This window comes from Trichechus manatus, unplaced genomic scaffold (assembly GCF_000243295.1).
Source record: "Trichechus manatus latirostris isolate Lorelei unplaced genomic scaffold, TriManLat1.0 scaffold00055, whole genome shotgun sequence".
In the NCBI taxonomy this organism is placed as follows: Eukaryota; Metazoa; Chordata; class Mammalia; order Sirenia; family Trichechidae; genus Trichechus; species Trichechus manatus.
The window spans coordinates 7813620-7837631 of record NW_004443991.1 but is presented as its reverse complement, the minus strand read 5'-3'; the positions used below and the strand labels follow the sequence as shown (position 1 = coordinate 7837631).

Genomic DNA, 24012 nt, shown 5'->3' with positions numbered 1-24012 from the left:
TAAGATAATGTATGCATGGCCCTTGCCCATAGTATGGGCTCAATGAATATTTATTTCCCTCTCTGATGTACACTACTGACTTTACCTTTTTTTTTTTTTTTTTTAAGAATGGAAAGAATTTCCATGAAAGGTCATGCCTAGGTAATTTCAAATGGTAAGCCATTTGGCGTGTTAATGACAGGTGTGAAGAATTAGGAAAATGTCCTCTTAATTAAGCTCTCAGTGCAGCCCCACAGGTCACCCACAATAAGTATGATCTTACCAAATGAAGATTCAGGGACACATACATTACAGAACCAATCACTGGTGGAATCCAGGATTAGCTAAGGTGGCCCACCTGGTAAAATAGGCAGGCGTGGACAATTTTATTTTTCTGTATTCCTACTCCAGAGACATGAAGAGTCACTGTATATATTTCCACTCTTTAATAAAGACAATCACTTTCTATACAGGAGTTTCCTAGCTTAGACAAAAGGCAGACAGCTGTGAGAGATATGTGAAGACATATTTCAGTTTTATTATCTTTTAGGCATAGACGGGTATGTTAATCCATTTCCACATACAATTCCTGTAATCACAGATATGGAGCAAACTTAGAACTGGCAAAACCTGTCTCCTGTTGTCAAAGAGTTAAATTGGAGAGACGAAACCTCCAAAGCTGAGGATTGTGAATTATCTTCTTCCCAGCACTACTGTGTACACAGCTGCCATTACACAACTGAGTCTTGCTCTCTGTCCAGGCATCGATTCAATGGTAATAAGGTTGTCCCTTTTTCCCAGCAAGCTTTCTGCTTTTTGCCCATGGCTCTCCGTTTCTCATGTTCTGCTCTGTAGGTTCTGACAGCTGTTTTTGGAATTAGTTAACCATTGCAAGTGGAAGCCAAGAAATAATTATAGTATAACCCTCTCTTTCTATTGTCACATTGCTTCTTTCTGCAAATATATCTTAGGAATTAGACTTTGAAGCTTTGATCTCCCGCACCAAAGAAAAAAGGAAAAAATATTTAGATGGAAGAGATTTCTTTGTAGTGTTTATGGTTTATTGTGGAAAGCAGGTGTTTAAAACTTTTAGAATTTCTTTAACAAAATTCTAAAGAGAAATGGAAAGAAAAAAGAGAGAGAGAGAGAGAGATCCCAGTATTTACAGAGATAACAGAATGGCTTTGCCATGCAAAACAAATAACTTTGGTTTTTCCCCCTTTACTTTGGTTTAAATGTTGACCAAGATTCAATTTTTTCCTGCCAAATAAAACTTCAATAAATCAAAGTTTAGAGGCAAAATAACATATTTTCTTTTTTCCCATAATATTTTATACAGCATTGAGTCTAATAGGATATTTTATATATTTAATCCATACCAATGCACTACAGAAAGCTTTTATTAAACTCAGTTACTATTGCCCAGACAGTAAACAGTTTACAAATGTACAATAACATGTGTTTCTAAATAATGCAGAAGTGGCAAATACTATTCCTAATTGTCTTCTGACTTTAATCTTCAATTTCTTTCCATTGTCTTCTGATTTTTTATTCCATTGGTCTAAAAAACAAACACCAGTTTTCCTGCTCCCCCTAAAGAACACAGTTATATCCCTGGAAATCTGATGTTCATTTTTTTTTTTTCCTATAAAGTTACATAAATCCTGGAATAAAAATGGCTGTGCAGTGTTCTCCCAGAAACCAAGCTACTGCTTGAAAGAACAAAGTTTGAAAGTCTAATCACAAGTAACTATTGGCCCATATCCAGTCTACTTCAAAAAGTTTTCATTTTCACTACCACCCTAAAAAGTTCCTCAAGCATAAAACATGTTTATAAAGTTACAAATTTGAATGTAACTAAGGATACATAGACACTTTATTATTATACTTTCATGTACTGCTTGATAAATTATGTACCAGTTAAAAACACTAAATTATCTCAAGGTGCATTCAATATCTGTAGCGTAGTTAACAAAAACACACACGAAAAAAATATATATTCTATATTCTGTGGAAAATAACACAGCTTTGATAATGACTACTGTTAAAAATCTCCAATTCTGACTGATATCTTTTTTAAAAGGAAATAGGTATAATTTTAAGGCAGTGGATAACCCAAAGGATTTAAAACCAACTTTTAACTACAGTAATTTACATTGTGATTTATGGAAGTGGGGATGTTATCCATGACTTTGCCAAACTGTCTCTCACATATTGGTTTGCTTTTTCTTTGAGGGAAAATAATTTACTAGCAGGTGTCTTGCAAGGTAAGTGCCACCCAATTCTGTTTTTTTTTTTTCCCAGAATAGGCAAAATTGTCAGTTTGGGAGTACCATTTTAATGTACATGTGTCCATATGCATGTGTGATTTGACTTCTGAGAGTCACAGAATAAACCCACATGGTGCTTTTTAATCTGACTCTCTGCCTCCCCCTCTTTTGTGATAAAAATCACAACTTAGATTAGCGAAATGTGTGTGTCCCCAATCTTCACAAGCTGCCACCTTTGGGTTCAAGGTGCTTGTGATAAAGTTCGGGGCATTACTGATAGCAATCAGAATCAGAAATGTACCTGCTCAGATTATCCATACAAACAATTGAAATAAAAACATTCCATTATACATCAGATCAACAGCAACTCCCAGAACAAAGCTTACAGTGTATAAAAATAGCTACGTAAAAAATTTACATAAAAGGCAAACCAAAAAGAAATCCTCAGTGCAGACATTTACAGGGAAAAAAAATCAAACCAAACACAACATATGACCTATTATCATGGCTGCCAAAATTTATTGTTATTGTTTGTCATTTTGTTTCATTGTTTTACTTGAGATAATTCTCTAAAATCCTGTGACAGCTTGGTAGAATGAACAGCTTAATACTTGAACCATGAATTGCTGTCAATGTCTTTATATGTGTCTTAAATACATTCCATGTTCATGCTTCAATTGGTCTATATGGGTTTTTTTTCCTCTGAAATGATGAAAAAAAACAAAACAAAACCATCATTTAGATAAGTTACCACAGCAATCGTTTTCACTATCCACAGTGGCGTTGTACTAAAAGTGATAGGAATTACTTTAATAGGAACTTTTTTATAAAACTCTTGTCCCTGAGTCCACCTTTAATGCAAGCATTGCTGCATCCCTTCTACCACACACACACATACACACAAAATAGAAACTGTTGAGGGTTTTTTATTTTTATGAAAATGGCTTAATTCATACTAAGATTATAAATTTTTTAAGAAAAATATTTAATTTCTCTTCAGGCCAAAAAGAATGCACTTATTCTTTCAAATACCACTCTATTTTGTGGGGGTTTGTCTTCAAGCTCAATTTTCCTTTGAGAACTTACTCTACCCAATTCCAAAGAATACAGGGTAAAAATCTATGTTACAAAAGTTTGGGGAGGAAACTCTAGAAAAGCAAGAAAAAAAAAAATCTAGGTCAGATCATCGCATGCTTGGCTTTCAATGGAAAGCAGGATGGGAGGGGATTCCAGTTTCCACCTTTTTTACCCAATCAGTTTCAGATCTTAGTTTTTAGATTTTGAATGTATGTTCTTTTTTCAGTTATTCTATTTTTCTCTTTTGTGTGAATTCTCCCAATTACAATTCCCATGTCCCCCATTCTTATTAAGGGATTAACTCAGGCGACCTACTAAAGTTGAGCCTTGTGGTTTATTTATAATGAAGCCAAGGTTTACTGTGGTTGTTGTGGATTTTTACATCATAGGGAGTACGACTCAGTAACAGTCATTCTCAAGGGCACGCAAAATAATTTGTACAAATGGCTCCTTTTTTGGCTAGCTCAATGGAACATGAATAAACAGAGAAAGCTCAAATTGCAAGTGACAACACCGTCTCCTTGAGATTGTGTTGAAAATCACATATATATAACTATAATATATATGCAACATACATAACATTGATAGTATGAATTCTACACATATACATATACATGCTTATATACATAGAAATACATATGCTGTTATTCTTGTGTTGTTATTCCTTGAGTTGATTCCGACTCATAGCGACCCTACAGGACTGAGTAAAACTGCCCTATAGGGTTTACTAGGCTGTTATCTTTATGGAAAGAGCCCTGGTGGCACAGTGGTAAAAAGCTCAACTGCTAACTGAAAGGTTGGTGGTTTGAACCCACCAGCTGCTCCAGGGGAGAAAGATGTGGCAGTCTACTTCGATAAAGACTGCAGCCTTGGAAACCCTATGGGGCAGTTCTACATTGTCCTACATAGTCACTGGGAGTTGCAATGGACTCAGTGGCACACGACAACAACAGTCTCTACTGCAGTAGATTGCCAAGCCTTTTCTCCTGCAGAAGTTGCTGGGTGTATTCAAACTGCCAACCTTTCAGTTAGCCACTGAGGGCTTAGCTATTGAGCCACGAGGGCTCCTTACACGTACATATATACATGCATATATGTGTATACACACACATGCACATATATATGTACTGTAACCACATATTCACAAGCTTGTTTGTCTTTTCTTTAAAATGATTTGGGAGATGGGTGTATAAATGCACTCATTCATCTCATGTTTATCTGTATATTAAATCCTTAGATTGAGATTTTCATATTTTAAACTATTCTCATAACTGTTAAAGCATTAGAATCTACTCTTATTCTACCCAAATGCCAATTTATAAAATAAAGTTACTTTGCACCAGGACTTGGAATCAGTTCTGCCTGGTAGGTCCTGGCCAAGGAAGTGAAATCAGAAGAGAGATGAATTATTAAACATTGGGTGAACTGGCATGGTAACTGAACGAGAAAAATTACAGGTCAAAGCCCTGCTAGATACTTAATCTCCCTCTTAGAAAATAAGGGCAGCATATGCATTGGATAGCAACCAAATCTCTGGCCCCTTGGATTTTGGGCAAAGCTAGAAACAACGGTGTCCCACTCAAAGATGGCGCCGACCACGCTGCTTTGAATGTGTGTCATTATTCACAGTTCTGCAATAATCCAATCTCACTCATCAAGATCCTGAAAGGGCCCCACTATACCTCTTCCGAGTCTCCCACTCTAGGGCTTCCACCCATAATTTTTCCAGAGCACCCAAACTGTAAAACTTCTGATCTGTTCTGGTTTCGCTTCATTGGCCATGACTGAACCGGTTCGAGCTGGTTCGAAGCCCTGCTTTGCACTCAGCAAAATGTTGGCATTAGAATATAAAATGTTAATTGGATGTTAAAATATGAAAATTGATTTTGATTATTTAGAGGATAATGTTTATTTTGGGGATGACTGGGAGGCTTGTGAGATTCTATTCTTCTGAGTCACAATGTTTCCTTTTGAAAAACTCCTCCTGTTTTGAAAGCTGCAATTATGAAGATCTTAATCTCAAGCCCTTCCCTTTCATCTCCAAGAATGTTTCACACTGGGAATCATTTCTATAACCCTCACACAGCCTACCCACCTGGACAACTAGAATAATTTCTCTTAGGCTTCCGTTTTGTGATTGTTTTCTTCTAACTTTTTGTTTTCCTCCAGATTACCAAGGTCCTTGTTCACATGTTTTGATGCAGTCCTATAAGAGAATTAAATAAATATTATCATATTGACACACACATATATAAGTTTTTAAAAATTTTAGGGTCAAATTGACATATACTTGAAAAGCAAATATTTTAAATCTGTTACAGGCAAACCACTAGGGCAACCATTTCCACACCTGAGAGCCTGGGTTGATAACAGAACACATTCCAGTGAAATCAGCTTGGTAGTGGAGTTGCAATTACATGGTTAAGAGGAAAACACACACACACACACACTCACACCATACATATGTTGCATCTTATTTTTGGTTGGGCCATTTTACTCTCCACTTTATGGGAAGCAATCATTATCATTTGACACACAGTGATAAGTCACTTCAAAATATTTTTGCCATATAATTCAGAGTAGCATTTCCTACTTTTAGGAATTTATGTAACACCACATGTGTCTCTTGATTGAGGAAGCTGGGGTATAAAACTCCATTTTCACTAAAAGTATTTCTATGCTTTAAATAGAATTCCTTAACTCATTTGCAGAGAATCACAACTTTCCTAAGGAAAGGGATGTAATGGTGTATTATAAATACTCAAGTGAAATAAAAGCATTTGGCTCATTCAAACTGCGACATTCATTATAGGTAGCAGAAGAAGCATTTGTGATTTTAAAATGCTTAACTTAGCTTAAAGTACAGCTTTCTAAATCTATTCATAGGTCAGAAGCGTAATCTCACCAACACGTTCAATTTTATAATATGTGATAACATTTTACAAAACAAATTTTAAACATGTAAATGGGACAACATTGTAAATAAGTTCAAGAGCGTGTTTTGAGTTATATCATTATATCAAAAAAAATTCTCTCTCTTGTACCAATAGTGTACTGCATAATAAATGACAACCTCTTTCTCATTTATATCTTGTAGGCAATGAAAAGAATGTGTATGAAGAACTGATTATTTAAGGTCTAATCTCTTTTCTGCTAATATGAACTGCAACATTAAGTTACTTGACTAATAAGGTCTTGTTAAACTTAACTGTAAAAAGGTGGGAGATAGATTAGGATGATCTCTGAAGATTTTTTGAAGTCTGTTCTTCCTACAAGTCTACAAATCATATAAAAATGTTTTATTAAATAATAATATCCATACAAGATAATGCACCTAACATGAGAGTACAATTCAATGACTTTTCAAAAACTGAACACATCCATATAAGTGGCACTCAGCTCAAGAAATAGAAGAGTCACAGTCCTAGAAGTCCCTCGTCATATTCCCTTCCAGTCACTGCCACTCCCCAAGGGTTACCACACCCCTGAATTCTCTCAGAATAATTTTAACTGTTCTTTTAATTTGTGTATAGATGAATCACACCATATGTATTTATGTGTCTTTAAAAAAAAAAAAAAACACCAATCTTATATTTGTGGGATTTAGACAGAACATTACATGTAGTTGTAGATTCATTTTATTCACATTGTTGTATATAACATAGCATTGGGTGAATAACCATAATTTATTAATGTAATCTGCAGATGATGGGCATTTTTGTGCTTATTGTCTTCTGGGATTTCAATTATATTTAAATTAGACCATTTGTGTGTGTCCTATGTGTCTCTTATGTTCTTGTCTGTCTTATCTATTCTTTTTTAATTCTGTACTTTGTTTTTTTTTTAATTGATCCATCTTTCAGTTCCCATCTCATGTAGTTTGCAATGCATAATCTGTGGTTAAATTCATCCACTAAATACTTAATTTTTAATATTATGTTTTTCAGTTCTAAAATGTCAGTTTGAATCTTAAATAGATTTCAATTTTCTGGTGAAATTCTGCATCCTTCTATGTATTTTAACCATCTTTCTTCTACTCTTCTAATATTATTACTTATTATTATTTTAATATCCTGTTAAATACATTATCCAAATCATTTATGGGTCTGTTTCTCTTGTCTAATTTTTCTCTTGATTATTGCTTGCATTTTTTTGATTTTTTGCATGTGTAATCCTTAAATTTTTTTTTTTTGCCTGGCAGTATGTATAAAAGAACTGTAGAGATTCCACATAGAATTATTTTCCATCAGATAAGCTTCCCCCTTTCCTTTGTTAAGCAGATAGAGTGAGGAGCTGCTCACTCCAATTCAGTCAGGGACTGAGCTAGTATGTGACTCAGTTACACTTTTTAGATTTAGTCTACCTCTGGTCCATGCAATTCCTAAGGTATGGCCCTCTTGGACTTCTGTTTGAGATGACAGGGGGATCCCACTCTTCATCCCTTAAATACAGAAAGATTTGGGTTTTCCTTTCAGAGTCTCAGCCAGGCTTTCCAGCCATCCCATGCAGCTTTAAAATATAGTCAGTCTTATTAGTCTCGTAGAGTTAACTATAAGCTTATTGAGAATAAGGGCTACATTTTATTTATATTTTATTCACAGCACATACTATAATGGTTGGCATATGATACGTATGCAAAAGATTCTTATTTTATTTAATTGAACTAACTGACCTTATTACAGTTTATACCTATTTATGTATACTCTTCTTTATGATATTAGTGTTTAGTAATATGATGTTTATACACAGTTGATTCTTAACAGATAGGTTAAACAGAGAGAATATCACATTGAAATGACAGAACATGAGTGATGTCTTACTCCAACCTCTTCAGAGAGGACTGCACCAATTATATGCATAAACATGTACCTTGATTATTCTAATATTTATACCCTACAACTTTACCAAAAACAGAAGTAATTGCAATGACAACCAAAGATAATTGATAGTAATTTGTCTTGGATTCATTCTATTGCAATTATGAGAATTAGAGCATTTATAATGAGTGAGATTCAAAATGCCTGTGCTGTCTGCATAGATCAGACCTGTGAAATATTCACATTCTCTGTGCATACGGTAAAATTAGAAAATGAAGTCATAGTAGTTGGAATATATAATTATCTGTTATTAAGACACCAAGTATTAAGCAATTGCAAAACAAGACTATGAGAACTTTTTTTCCTGATGGGAGTCATTGAGCAAACAAGTGAAAAATGTTTCATAACTATCTATTAGTTATTTAGCAACACCACTGTAGGGATTCCTATTTCTGTCAATAGAACAAATAATTGCATAATATTGGTTAAATGTATTTATTTATTATTTATATCCATCTGCTTCTAAAGAGGATTTAAGATTACTAAAGACTAAAAAAAAAAAGTTACTATTGATACAGGGGAGATAGATTTGAACCTCATTCAATTACGAACCAAAAGTTTGGTAGTTTGAATCTACCCAGCAGCGCTGCTGAAAAAAATGCCTGTTGATCTGCTTCCATAAAGATTACAGTCAAGAAAATCCTATGGTAGTCAATTTTACTTTGTAAGACATGGGGTCACCATGAGCTGGAATCAACCCAAGGGCACCAAGTTTGGTTTTTTTGGTTTAAGGCAGGACAGCCTGGCAAACACTTCAGTCTTTCTACTGAAACCTGAGAAAGGCCAAATAAAGACTATGTCAGGATTAAGCATTTGCCCTAAGACACATGTGCCATAACAAAATGTAAAACTAATCCTCACAAGATCAAGGCAATCAGCATGTAATCTAACAGGCAGCTAGGAAAAACAATCCACATTCTTTAGAAGAAGAACCCAGAGTCTCTACAACATATTACCCACAAAGTCCAGTATATAGTCAAAACATTACCAGACATGAGAAGAACAGAAATATGTAATATTGTGTCCAGAGAATGTCCTTGAATGATACAGATGTTGGAATGAACAGGTAAGACCTTTAAATGAGCTATTATACATATAATCAATGACTTAAAGGAAAGGATGCCAATAATGAGAAGATACATAGGAAACGTCAGCAGTGAAAAATCTAAACAAAAAATTGGAGGTTCTACAACTGAAAAATACAATATTTGATGTGAAAAATTTATTGATTGCTCTTAACATCAGATTGGAGGTGGCAGAAGAAAAGGTCAGTGAATTTAAGGACAAAGAGATATAAATTACACATTTTGAAAAATAGAAAGAAGGTAGGGAAAAAATGAACAGGTTCTCCGTGACCTGTGGAGCACTATCAAGTACTGTAATTGGAGGCTCAGGAGGAGATGGGAGAGAAAATGGGGCAGACAATGTATTTGAAGAAACCGTGATCAAAATTTCCAAGATTTGGTAAAATTCATTAACTTGCAAATAAAAAATGCTCAGAAAACCCATACAGGAAGGATAAAAAGAAAACTACACCTAGATACTTTATTACTAAACTAACCAAAAGCAAATATAAAGTGAAAGTCTTGAAAGTAGCTACAGAAAAATTATTAAGAGGAATGAACAATGATAGGAATGATAACTGATGTTTCCTCAGAAGAAAAATGTAGACCAGAAACAATTGTGCATCTTTAAAATGCTGAAAGAAAAAAACAAAAAACAAAAGACTCTCAATTCAAAAATTTATATCCAGTGAAAATATTCTTCAAGGCAAAATAAAGATATATTTAAATAAACTAAAGAAAACCAAGACAATTAATCACCAGCAGACCTGCATTATAAGACACATTAAAGGAAGTTTCTTGGTTGAAGGGAAATGATACCAGGTGGAAACTCAGATATACAGGAAATGAAGGAAATAGAGATGGTATATATGTGGTTAAACATAAGATACTATTTTTAAAATTTCTTTAAAAGACAACCAATGGTTTAATGTAAATACATATATATATATATCCTGTTGCCGTCACGTCGATAATGACTTATAGCGACCCTATAGGACACAATAGAACTGCCTCACAGGGTTTCCAAGGAGCAGCTGGTGGATTCAAACTGCCGACCTTTTGGTTAGCAGCCCAACGCTTAACCACTGCACCACCAGGGCTCTGATATATATATGTGTGTGTGTGTATACATATATATATATATATATATTCATTGTAGTGTGAGATTTATAATACATGTACATAGAAGACATATGACAATAATAGCAACAAGGATAGGGGAGGTTAAATGAAATTGTAATGTTTCAAGGGTCTTAGATTTTATATGAATAGACTGTTATAATTAAAGAATTCTTATTTTGATTTCTAGAGAAACCAATATAATACAAAGAGGTATAGTTAAAAAATGTAGGAAAATTAAATGTAATACTAAAAATATTTGAATAACTCGAAAAAAGGCAGGAAAAGGGGAACACAGGACAATTAGAAAACAAATAGGGAGATGGTAGTCTTAAATGCAACCATCTCAATTATGTTCCATGTAACTGGGCTAAGTACTCCAATTTAGAGGCAAAGATTGCATCAAGCAAGCAAGACTCTACTAAAGACTTTATACCAGTGGCTGCAAACTTTTCTTACAGAACTAGATTGTAAATATTTTAGGCTTGCAGGCCATATGTTTCTTGTTCCAACTATTCAGCTCTGCCACTGTAGTATGAAAACAGCACAGATAATATGTAAACAAATAGACATGCTGTGCTCCAATAAAATTTTATTTACAAAATCAGATAGTGACCCAGGGGTCATAGTTTGGTGACCCCTACTCTATATAAGCCTTGTTTTTCACCAGTGCTTTCAGTGCAGCTTAGATTTCTTCCTTCAGTACTACCAGTTCCTGATCACATGCTACCTCTTGAAATGGCTGAACGTCGACCAATTCTTTTTGGTATAATGACTCTGTGTATTCCTTCCATCTTGTTTTGATGCTTCCTGCGTTGTTTAATATTTTCCCCACAGAATCCTTCACTATTGCAACTCAAGGCTTGAATTTTTTCTTCAGTATTTTCAGCTTGAGGAATGCCAAGCGTGTTCTTCCCTTTTGGTTTTCTATCTCCAGCTCTTTGCACATGTCATTATAATACTTTACTTTGTCTTCTTGCGCTGCCCTTTGAAATCTTCTGTTCAGTTCTTTTACTTCATATTTTTTCCTTTTGCTTTAGCTACTCGACATTCAAGAGCAAGTTTCAGAGTCTCTTTTGACATTCATTTTGGTCTTTTCTTTCTTTCCTGTCTTTTTAATGATCTCTTGCTTTCTTCATGTATGATGTCCTTGATGTCATTCCACAACTCATCTGGTCTTTGGTCATTAGTGTTCAATGCATCAATCTATTCTTGAGATGGTCTCTAAATTCAGGTGCGATATACTCAAGGTTGTACTTTGGCTCTCATGGACTTGTTCTAATTTTCTTCAGTTTCAACTTGAACTTGCATATGAGCAATTGATGGTCTGTTCTGCAGTCGGCCCCTACCCTTGTTCTGACTGATGATATTGAGCTTTTCCATCGTCTCTTTCCACAGATGTAGTTGATTTGATTCCTGTGTATTCCATCTGGTGAGGTCTATGTGTATAGTCACTGTTTATGTTGGTGAAAAAAGGTATTTGCAATGAAGAAGTCATTGCTCTTGCAAAATTCTATCATGCGATCTCCGGCATCATTTCTATCACCAAGGGCATATTTTCCAACTGCCGATTCTTCTTGTTTCCAACTTTCGCATTCCAATCACCAGTAATTATCAATGCATCCTGACTGCATTTCAGACTGAAGAAGTTGGTGAAAATCTTCAGTTTCTTCATCTTTGGCCTTAGTGGTTGGTGCGTAAGTTTGAATAATAGTCATATTAACTGGTCTTCCTTGTAGGCATATGGATATTATCCTATCACTGACAGCTTTGTACTTCAGGATACAACAGAATTGATGGACTATCAATTGACATGTTTCAACAAACGGATGCAGTGCTGGAAGCCAAGAAATTTGGAAGACAGCACCTGGCCAGCCAACTGGAAGTGATCCATATTTATGCCTATTCCCAAGAAAGGTGATCCAACTGAATGTGGAAATTATCGAACAATATCATTAATATCATACGCAAGTAAAATTTTGCTAAAGATCATTCAAAAGCAGCTGCAGCAGTACGTCAACAGGGAACTGCCAGAAATTCAGGCTGGATTCAGAAGAGGATGTGGAACCAAGGATATCATTGTTGATGTCAGATGGATCCTGGCTGAAAGCTGAGAATACCAGAAAGATGTTTACCTGTGTTTTATTGACTGTGCAAAGGCATTCGATTGTGTGGATCATAACAAGTTATGGATAACATTGCAAAGACTGAGAATTCCAGAACACTTAATTGTGCTCATGAGGAACCTGTACCCAGATCAAGAGGCAGTTGTTTGGACAGAACAAGGGGACACTGCATGGTTTAAAGTCAGGAAAGGTGTGCATCAGGGTTGTATCCTTTCACCATACTTATTCAGTCTGTATGCTGAGCAAATAATCCAAGAAGCTGGACTATATGAAGAAGAACACGACATCAGGATTGGATGAAGACTCATTAACAACCTGTGATATGCAGATGACACAACTTTGCTTGCTGAAAGTGAAGAGGACTTTAAGCACTTAACTGATAAAGATCAAAGACTACAGCCTTCAGTATGGATTACATCTCAACATGAAGAAAACAAAAATCCTCACAACTGGATCAATAAGCAACATTATGATAAATGGAGAAAACATTGAAGTTGTCAAGATTTTATTTTACTTAGATCCACAATCAACGCCCATGGAAGCAGCGGTCAGGAAATCAAAAGATGCATTGCATTGGGCAAATCTGCTGCAAAAGACCTCTTTAAAGTGTTGAAAAGCAAAGATGTCACCTTGAAGACTAAGGTGTGCCTGACTCAAGCCAGGGTACTTTCAATCGCATCATATGCACGTGAAAGCTGGACAATGAATAAGGACGACCAAAGAAGAACTGATGCCTTTGAATTGCAGTGTTGGCGAAGAATATTGAATATACCATGGCCTTCCAAAGAAGGAACAAATCTGTCTTGGAAGAAGTACAACCAGAATGCTCCTTAGACGGAAGGATGGCGAGACTATGTCTTACATACTTTGGACATGTTGTCAGCAGGGATCAGTCCCTGGAGAAGGACATCATGCCTGGTAAACACCGGGTCAGCGAGAAAAGAGGAAGACCCTCAATGAGATGGATTGACACAGTGGCTGCAACAATGGGCTCAAGCATAAGAAGGATTGTGAGGATGGCTTAGGACTGGGCAGTGTTTCATTCTGTGGTGCACAGGGTCACTATGAGTCAGAATCAACTTGACAACACCTAACAACAACTCTATATAAGAGACATACTTTAAGTATAAAGAAATAGTTGAAAATACAAGGATGGAAAAAGATATACGTGTAAACAGTAAGCATATGAAACCTGGTGTGGCTATATTAATATCAGACAATGTAAAATTCAAGAAAAGACATATTAGCAGAGATAACAAAGGGCATTTCATAATTATAAAAGGTTTAATACATCAGGAAGTCATAACAATTGTTTAAGTGTATGTACTAATAACAGCATACTGCAAAAACTGACAGAACTAAAGGGAGAAACAGGCAAGTGCATAATCTTATTTGGAGAATTTAACATCCCTTTCTCAATGGGTCAACTAGACAATTTAGTATGTGCAGTCGTGATGAAGTAACTGGTACTGGGCTAGCCCTCTTGTCATAGGCATCTAAAAAAGAACTGGGGATGGAGGGAATAAAACAAATATTTTCAGCCATTGGACAACAGGTAGTAAAAGATTATGATTTCCAAGAGAACAGAAATAAATGAGATAAAGCCTATGAACAGCCAGACTTTGTGACTGGAGGCAGTTTTTGGATGGTGGTGTCAGTGAGGGGAACCCAAGCACAGCAACAGTGTTTCCACTGAGCTGGAAAGCTGCCTGGCAAATTTTTGCGAACAGATATCTACCCTACGACTTGGCAATTCCACTCCTAGGTATTTACACAAGAGAATTAAAACATATGTCCATAAAACACTTGTATGATCATATCCTTATTATTTAGGCATATTAATAATTTAGTCATATTGTTCATAACAGCCCAAACTGGAAACAATCCAAATGTCCATCAACAAGACAATAGACTAAAAAATGTGGTATATTTTTACAACAGACCACTACTCAGCAATTAAAAAAAAGGAAATCATAGTATATGTAACAACCTAGATGAATGTCAAAAACATTATGTTAAGTAAAAGAAGCCAGACACAAAAGAGTATATTCTGTATAATTCCATTCATATGAAGTTCAAGAATAGGCAAAAGTAATATCTGGTGGTAACAATCAGGATAATGATTGTCTAATGGGATAGGAATGGTGGGTCTTGACTGGAAGGGAGCCCAAGGGAACTTTTGGGGGTAATGTTGTTATTAGGTACTGTCTAGTCGATTTTGACCCATAACAACCCCCTGTGATAGAACACTTATATCTTGACCAGAGTAATGACTTCACAGGTACATATATTTATCAAAACTAATTTAATTATGCATTTAATGTATGCAAACTTTACCTTAATATAAAAAAAATTATACAGGAAATACAAATAAACAAACAAAAATAAAGCATGATCCTTGTGGCTAGAAATTTAAAGAAGCAGGCAAAAGGTGCAATGAGAAACTGGAAACTATTTTTATTTACCATTGTATTTACTTTGTAGGTGGGTATATTTTTCCAAAGATTGAGGGTAGTTTCTGTGGTTTCATAAAGTTGTACAAAACAGAAGTAGGTATTGAGAAGAAGGGAGTGACAAGAATTCTCTCTCGGGTACTGAGGGCAATTCACAGTACCTTTCTGCGTATCTGCACAGGTAAAATCAGGCTAAACCTATCACTGTTCACAGATCAGAAGAGAATAAAAGTTAAGGGTAACATGCAGCCTGAAATATATTTGTAGAATAAGAGTTGAGTAGCTTCAAACTGATTATTTTTCTTATTGCAAAATTTACACAACACAACAATAAGAAAAGGTAAACATTGAACAATAAAAATCTCTCCTCTTCTTTCCTTATTCCCACTCCAGAATAATAACTGCTAACACTTATAAAATGCCTTCATGTGTCAAGCACTGTTCTAAGTACTGTATAGATACTAAATTATTTTATCCTTACACAATCCCCATTTCACAGTGAGATGAATAACCTTGCCTGTGGTCACACATCTGGGGAGCAGCAAAGCCAGGATTCAAACTCCAGCAGCCTGACTCCCGCATCCAGACACCATGTTAAACAGTTAAACCACTTATAGGATGCTAAACTGTATATTATGTGGAACTGTTAACCACTATTAAATGTATTAAATATAAACACTTAACACCAGTAGGGGAGGGAGTACTCATTGACTGAGTATATGTATGTAACATTTACATACTAGTTATTGATTTCTCCACTTTTCTTACTTAAGAGTCCTTCCTGCTTAGCTGGGAAATTATTTTAAGAAATTATTCTGATTACTTTTGACTTGATTTTGAAACTGACATGGTAAAAAAGAATATACTTTTATGGAATAAAGATGATTATTTTTAGTTTGGAAAAGAAGATATTTGAAAGAATTACAGAGAACAAAAATTTATTTAATCATTCCCTTCAGCAACATGTTTTTCAGTCAATTGAATTGAGGGGCAATGTTAGGAATTTATAGACAGTGCTTGAATTAAAATATAAATCATGATGGTTGCTTTAAACTTTCTTCATCAGTGCACTTTTTTAGTAACTCCAAATAGAGAAAATTTAAATTAAAAAAATTGTAATAGTTAACCTGGAAAGAATCCCTAGAGCTGACCCTCCAGTCTAATCTGGAGGCAAAGAGAAAAGTCTTGGTCCTGGGATTAGCAGTCCTGGGTTTTCATCCCTGTGTGTCAAGTCCAGTCCTTGGACAAATCACTCCTCTTCAGCATGCTTTCTCATCTATAAACGGGAACAACAGGATCTACTCACAGGCTGGTGTGGGGGCAAGTGTGACAGTATATGTGAAAGCACCCAGCACATGACAGGGGACTCCTCAAATTTAAGGTGAATCATGGAGGTGCTGTCCAAGGCCACAGAGATACTGCATAGCAGAAGATAGTTTGAATCTAGGGCTCAGCTAGATCCTCATACTGTGTTACTTTGAGAAGCATAGTACTTATTAAGGGTTAAGTTGCTTTCAAATAACTGTTCAGTTGATTCTTCAACCTTTTTTTGTGAGATTTTCCCCAATACTATCTATCTGTTTAGAGACATCCTCTATAGGAGATAAGAGGCTAATCTTGTGCTGCCCTGTAAGTGTGCCTTTCTTCTACAATAATTTAGGGGAGATGGAGGAGATAGGAGAAGTGGGGTAGGGGGTAGGCATAACCACTATATCACAATCTTGGAGACGGTATCATTTGAAAAGATGTTGCTGTTGTTAGGTGCCACCCAATTGGTTCTGAGTTACAGTGACCCTATGTACAACAGAATGAAATACTGCCCAGTCCTAAGCCATCCTCATTATTCTAGTTATGCTTGAGTCCGATGTTGCAGCCACTGTGTCAATCCATCTCATTGACAGTCTTCCTCTTTTTTTGCTGACTGTCTATCAAGGAGATTGTCCTTCTCCAGGGACTGGTCCCTCCTGATAACAGGTCCAAAGTGTGTGAGACAAAGTCTCACCATCCTTGCTTCTAAGGAGCATTCTGGTTGTACTTCTTCCAAGACAGATTTGTTTGTTCTTCTGGAAGTCCATGGTATATTTAATATTCTTTGCCAACACCATAATTCAAAGGTATCAATTCTTCTTTGGTCTTCCTTATACATTGTCCAGCTTTCACATCCATATGAGATGACTGAAAACACAATGGCATGGGTCAGGCACACCTTAGTCCTTAAAGTGACATCTTTGCTTTTTAACACTTAAGAGATCTTTTGCAGCAGATTTATCCAATGCAATACATCATTTGATTTCTTGACTGCTGCTTCCATGGGTGTTGATTGTGGATCCAAGTAAAATGAAACCTTTGGCAATTTCAATCTTTTCTCCATTTATCATGATGTTGTTTACTGGTCCAGTTGTAAGGATTTTTGTTTTCTTTATGTTGAGGTGTAATTCATACTAAAGGCTGTGTTCGTTGATCTTCATCAGTAAGTGCTTCAAGTCCTCTTCACTTTCAGCAAGGAAGGTTGTGTCATCTGCATATCACAGGTTGCTAATGAGCCTTCCTGCAATCCTGATACCCAGTTCTTCATATAGCCCAACTTCTTGGATTATTTGCTCAGCATACAGATTGAATAAGTATGGTGAAAGGATAAAACCCTGACACACACCTTTCTTGATTTAAACCATACTATCTCCTTGTTCTGTTCAAACGACTGCCTCTTGGTCTATGTACAGGTTCCTCATGAGCACAGTTTAGTGTTCTGGAATTTCCAGTCTTTGCAATGTTATCCATAATTGGTTATGATCCACACAGTCAAATATCTTTACATAGTCAATAATGCTGGTAAACATCTTTCTGGTATTCTTTGCTTTCAGCCAAGATGCATCTGACATCAGCAATGGTATCCCTTGTTCCACATCCTATTCTGAATCTGGCTTGAATTTTCTTTGTAATATTTTATCTATCTTTTTTAAATTTATTGAAAAGATAGATAAAATATTATAATTGAATTTTATATTTGGAAAACAAAAACATAACTCACTTTAAATAATTTACATATTGATAGAGTTCATAAGATTTTCAATTTTTCAAAAGCAAGCATATGTATAACAAATTTGAAAACTATCTTGGAGGAAGCATGAAGAATCATGAGCTCTTTCTAGATAGAAGGGGTGTTTTCTGTAATTTCTAGTTCATAGCATGTCTGGGACCCACCACAGAAGAATACTGGGGCTGTGGGTATTTAAGATTGGGATCTTGGGCAGTGTAGAATTATCACTTTAAGCAAAATGGCTATTGACACCTATCGGGTAATCAGGGTCATGTCCAAGAAAATACTTATTTTTCCCCTCTTTCTTGGTCACTTCTGACAGCAGAATGAGTTTTCTCTTGAGTCAAGCTTAATGAAGAGCTAGAGCTGGAAAGGACAGCTCTACTCCCTGCTTCTCGGGAGAACAGCTGTTAGCAATTTCTGGGTTTGAAGAAGAAAAGACAAGACTAAATAATTGGTCTTATCACTACAACTTTCAAATTTATATCCTTAGGATTTCCAAGATTTTCCAAAAATAATAATTCACTAAAATATGGAATCCTTAAGTCCTCAATATATATTAGAAAATGGCCTTTCCATCTAGGCTTAAAGATGAATTAGTCCATCCATTAGGTAAACGATTAGGGGATCAAAATCAATGTAATGACACTGTATATGCACAAAACCAGGCTGCCACCTGAATGTATTTAGCAGCATGGTTCAAAGTGTTTCCTGAGGGAGGTAACACTGGGTGGGGGAAGCCTGGCTCATGGCAAGTGCTCAGTGAACAGAACTTCCCCTCATCTTTGGAAAAGATAATTAAAACAAACACTTGATACTTTAAAATTAAAATTAGATGCATATATACAGGTAGCTGGACTTTTTTTTTTGTTTGTTTTTTAAAGAAAATCCTTTCCTCTGGAGATATTTCAAGTCACAAGCAGTGGGAGGGGAGCATGTGACAGATACTGCCCTCTGAGTGACCAATGACCCTGTGATTAACTAGATGGGGACTCTAGCATTTGCATATTATCTTGTTTCCTCTCTAGTCCACTCTGTTCATCATGGCTGGATAGAACAATGGGGTGTTTTTCCCTTCCTCCCTCTGGCTTCTTCCAGCTTAAAGGCAGGGAAACAAAAGGAAACCAGAAATTGGGTTAGCCAGACTTCTAACACAGTCGAGAGGCCATGTCACAGTGCATTTTAGAGCATATCCCTCCCACCAGAGCACTATGCTAAATGCCAGCAAGCAGTCAAAGTCAGAATTTAAATTTTAATTCCAAAGAAGTCCTGGTGAAGCAGCAAAGCATATTTGAAAGTATATGGGATTTGGAGTAAAATACTACTTGTGATATATTGGAGCCCTAGTGGTGCAGTGGTTAAGAGCTTGGCTGCTAACCAAAAGGTTGGCAGTTCAAATCTACCAGCTGCTCCTTGGAAACCCCATGGGTCAGTTCTACTCTGTTTTATAGGGTCACTATGAGTCAGAATCAACTCGACAGCAACTGCTTATTTATTTATTTATTTTTTGATATATTGAACAGGCTAATCTCACTGAACCTTGAAATGGCATTGTGTTTACATCGTTAAATTGTTGAAGATTTCAGTGAAAGTAGAAAAAGTGCCTAGTCCTCTGCCTGGTGAATAGTAGATGGTCTTACAGTGATAAATGGAGAAAGTCATTGAGACTGTGCTACAAATGGCCTTCCAGCCCAATCTCACTATCTTTTCAATTTATTCAGTGGGGAAACACCCCTCCTTCATGGGGACATATATTTGAACTCAGAATGGGTATTATTGGAAAATAGAATTCAGTTAAAATCAACTTTCTTTCAAGATCCTGTTTTCTCTCTTTCTCTCTCTGTATATATTATATGTATAGTTAGAGATACTAATTGGAAAGTATTTTAGAGAGGCTTAATATAGTATTGTTTCTTGAGGTTGCAGCGTTACAGGTGAGTTCTCTTTAGTCCTAAGCACAATTTAGGACTGTGTTTTTTGTTTTGTTTTGTTTTTCTGAGAGAATACTGCAATACAGTTGCATTACATACGGCACGACTAATATGTGATATTTGTGGCTTTTAAATTTCCAGATTATCTAATACCACACAGTAATTTTCATAAAAACTGTCATGAGGTCCGTAGTTGCGAACAATAAATCTTTTGGTAAGTTTCCAAAATTCACACAATGTATATTTTTAATTAAAAATATATGGTTAATACTTGATTTTGGTTGACTGATAAGATGTATAGTGGTCAGGGGTCTTATAAATGCAACCAACCTGGGAATTATGATTGTAATAAACTTCTGAATAAATACATGGCTACATTATGCTTTCATTACATCTTTCCTTTATCTTTGGCTCTTTTAAATTTTTATTAATTCTTGTACTAAGATATGTGGGAGAGGATTTGAAACTTAAGGAATACTTATCAAGTTTCTGCGGTGCTAAAAAAAGATGTTTGGAGAACAGAGTAGAGAGAAATGAAAAATAATAAGGATTATTTCTAGTTAACTAATATTCTACTACCTGTTAAATAACCAGGCATAAAGTGGGCTTAATCAGTTAATGCCTTTTGCTTGGCATGGTCAGTTAATACCCTCCATATATGGGAAATGAAGAGAGGCATCCATTCTCTTTGTCAAACACCTCTAGCTTTAAAGAACTTCCCGTGAGAAGTTGTGTGGATCAGTGCAGCAGAGGTGTCACCAGTCTTAACCTGCAGTGAATCTATCAGATCACAACGAGCTCTTAAGCGTTCCCTTTTGTGGCTGAAATAGACATAAAATACGTGGCTATATCAGTGGAATGGGAAGTGCATGTCAGCTAAGTGGCCACCAAGAATATTTACAAACTTACTCTTAAATTCTATTTGGAAATAAAATGTTTTTCTCATCTCTCTCCAGTGGCTTTTAAAATTACCAATGCAAAGAACTTCCCATAAATGTTGCTAATACTTTACTGCTTAGCTAGGTGCATCACTGAGGCTTTTAAATAAGTGCTTGGCTATAATTTGTTAAGCAAGCTGTATGCAGGAATGTGTGACTAAGATTGTTGAAGGTGTTATTCTGCAAGATGGTAAGCACAGGGCTATGTTTCTTTAGGTATCTAGGAAAAAGTCCGGGCCATACCTTTGTTACAAATTTCTCATATCCATGTAAAATGGTAACAAGTTAGCTAAAGATAGAAATGAAACCCTCATATTGATTTTTAAAGTTGAAGGAAATATCTGGAAGAGAAAAAGGGAAAAGAATATAGTAGATCCAAAAATGGCCCTAGCATTTCTTAACTTATAAGCCCTTATTGTGAATCATCATGTACTCATACTGTGGACAAGTGGCTTCAGGGGTTAACAACAGAAACTCACATTGCTAAACTGCTGGCTTATCTCAGGGCACTAGCAAGGAATAACTAATCAGGAATGCAAAGCACTTAGTAAATATGAAGTGTTCCACAAATTCTTAATAAAAACAGTTTGATGCTTGTGATTTGAATTGCAGTTTATTACTTTGATTACCAGTAATATTAACTCTCTCAAATTTGGTGCGCTTTTCAATTAAATAACAGTTATTTAGATGGATGTTCAAGTCAGATGGTAAAAGCTGCACTTAATTTAATGAGATACTTAAAAGGAAATGCATGAAGCCTTAACTGAATGACACTATGAAGCCAAGTGTCCAGCATTTATTTATTCCTGATCTTAATTTTGGGTCACCATATGGTAATAACCAATGAAATAACTGTAAAACACACATGCACACACACAGTAATTTATTCTATTCATAGGAGGACAAACTGTATCTGATAAGATGCTGGCAATCAGAATAGGATGATTCAGGAGGCTTGGGGTGCTTTAAGAATTTAACATGCATTTGATCATAATGCACAGAACTGCAGTTTATTTTTCAGGATTCAAGGAGATTTTATTTTCATTCTTCTAAGAAATGAAATTACTTATATATCTTAAGTACATTAAATGGTAATATCTCAGAGCACACGCTGTTAGACTTACGAGTGCGTTAGCGTGGACTATAAAGGGAGGGCCAGATTTTGATCACCAGGAAACTTGTACACACAGAAGGAGAATTTCTGTAAGATAGACACGGCCTCTGGGCAACTGTTTGCATTTCCTTTCACTTACTTGGTCCAGGCAGTCTTCTAAATTTTCCACAGACATCATGGGCACAAACACATATGACAGGTTTTTAGGTAAAATGTTAATTGAGAAAAAGAACATATTGGTTATCAAGTGATGATGGAGACCTCTTAGGCCAGGAGTGAAGTGGTGAAATTGGGGTGGCTGTGCCCCAATGTGAGGACAGACATGTGCAGCACACAAGAGGAAACATGTTTTTGTCTCATGTGGCAAAGGGATAGAAAGTAAGGCATAGTAAGAGAAAATAAGGCCTAATGATTAAGCACAAAGATGCCCAACATCACTGCTTTAAATCAAATAATATAATTCTGCCCCTCATGAGCTGTGAAACTTTAAGTAAATCACTGAACCATTCTCTGCCTTAGTTTTCTAAGCGGAAAATATGAATAATAATAGTATATACATCATAGATGTGTTGCGAGGATTAAATACATGACAATACTTAGAGCTCAAGTCATGCTCATACTGTTATGTGACTTTAAAATTTCCACGCTACTGATGCCCTTTGTTGGCAATTGAAAATATGGTATAATATTTCTTCATTGGAACTGACATCTTTATAGGGTAAAATCATGGTTCCTGATCTGAGTTGGCATTTTATTTGGATTTTAAGTTAACTTATTTGTGTGGTCTAAAGGGGTTATATCAGACATCAAGAAAATAAATAAAATTAAGTCCAAAGTTGCAACTAGCTGTCCACACCCCTGTGCAAAAGTTATCTCCCCCAGCTGTAAGATAAGAGTGTTTAAAACCCATGTTTGAAACTAGGGCTATGCCACAGAATTACCAATGTAAATTTTTAAAAATATATATGCTAGGACTCCATCGCTGCTCAACTGTATCTGAACCTAGGGTTGAGGTAGGGCAATGAGGAATACTAGGCGTGTGCGTGTTAAGAGTCTTCACTGGTTAACCAGATTTGCATAATAAACCATGCTAGATGATTTGTAAGGTTCATACTATCTGCATTATTAGATAACTCTAACAATTGTAAACCTAAAACACCACCTAAAGCAATTTTAAAAGTAGTCTCGGTACCTTGTCTAATCAATCATTTTAATTAAATCCAAAATGATAGTGAATTGTTCTCTGAATTAAATCCTTACATGGAGGAAACTAGAACAGGGAGTAACTAAAACAGGGAAACTCCGACAGCATGCTCCCCCTCCCTCACCAGCAACTCCTTTGCTGGCAAAACCTATCACTGCCAAGACACCTGGAAATCCCTGCGGATAGACTAACTACTTCTAATTAATCTTCACCAGCCTCAGCCAAACCATTGAGAATAGTTGCCCTTTGGGCAGTAACTTTAAAAAAAAAAAAATTCACCCAAGTACTGTAAAATCAAATACTTGAATTCGGACTAGTGACTGAGAAAAGTAGGTGGACACATGTGAATTCACACCCCAGGCCATGCTCCCGACGTTGGCAAAGGGGTCACTGTTGATCTGGGGAGATCTCTTTCTTATTGTAGACATCATACACACAGCTGGAGTGAGCATAATAAACACATTTTATTTTCTCCTAGTGAAAGTCAATGAACAATGAAGATTTTTTTCCCTGACTTACTTTGATTTCTTCATATACAACCAGTAGACGACACCAGCAACGAGGGCGGCGAGGAGGAGGCCAACGACGATTCCCACAATTAGCTTTGCCTGGTCATTCACCTTTTCTCTGTTTTCATCTACAACAAAGAAGAAACGTCCATGCAATTACAGACAGTGCCAAGGATTTTTGAGAGAAGGCAATCTAGTTACTACTTAGGAAACATGACTAAGGCTTATTCTATGATTAATACGCAAACTTTACTTGTGATTTTAAAGGGTAAAAGTCTAGCATTCTTACTACCTTGTCTCATTTGCTCTTTTAA

The 24012-nt window shown here is 36.0% G+C and overlaps 1 protein-coding gene across 2 annotated transcripts in view; it reads right to left on the bottom strand.

Annotated features, from left to right (window-relative positions):
* Positions 1 to 484: 484 nt before the first annotated feature.
* The window catches only part of ALCAM (activated leukocyte cell adhesion molecule), a 231949-nt gene continuing 208421 nt past the window's right edge, over positions 485 to 24012 (bottom strand). Inside the window, exons 14-16 of one of the 2 annotated variants that reach the window (XM_004378152.1) lie at positions 23709 to 23826; positions 5422 to 5532; positions 485 to 2951 (exon numbers count right to left, since the gene is read on the bottom strand). In XM_004378152.1, coding sequence (XP_004378209.1) covers positions 5445 to 5532; positions 23709 to 23826 — 206 coding nt within the window. In that variant the 3' untranslated portion in view covers positions 485 to 2951; positions 5422 to 5444. The remainder of the gene's footprint in view (positions 2952 to 5421; positions 5533 to 23708; positions 23827 to 24012) is intronic. The other variant, XM_023732881.1, reaches the window with a different exon arrangement.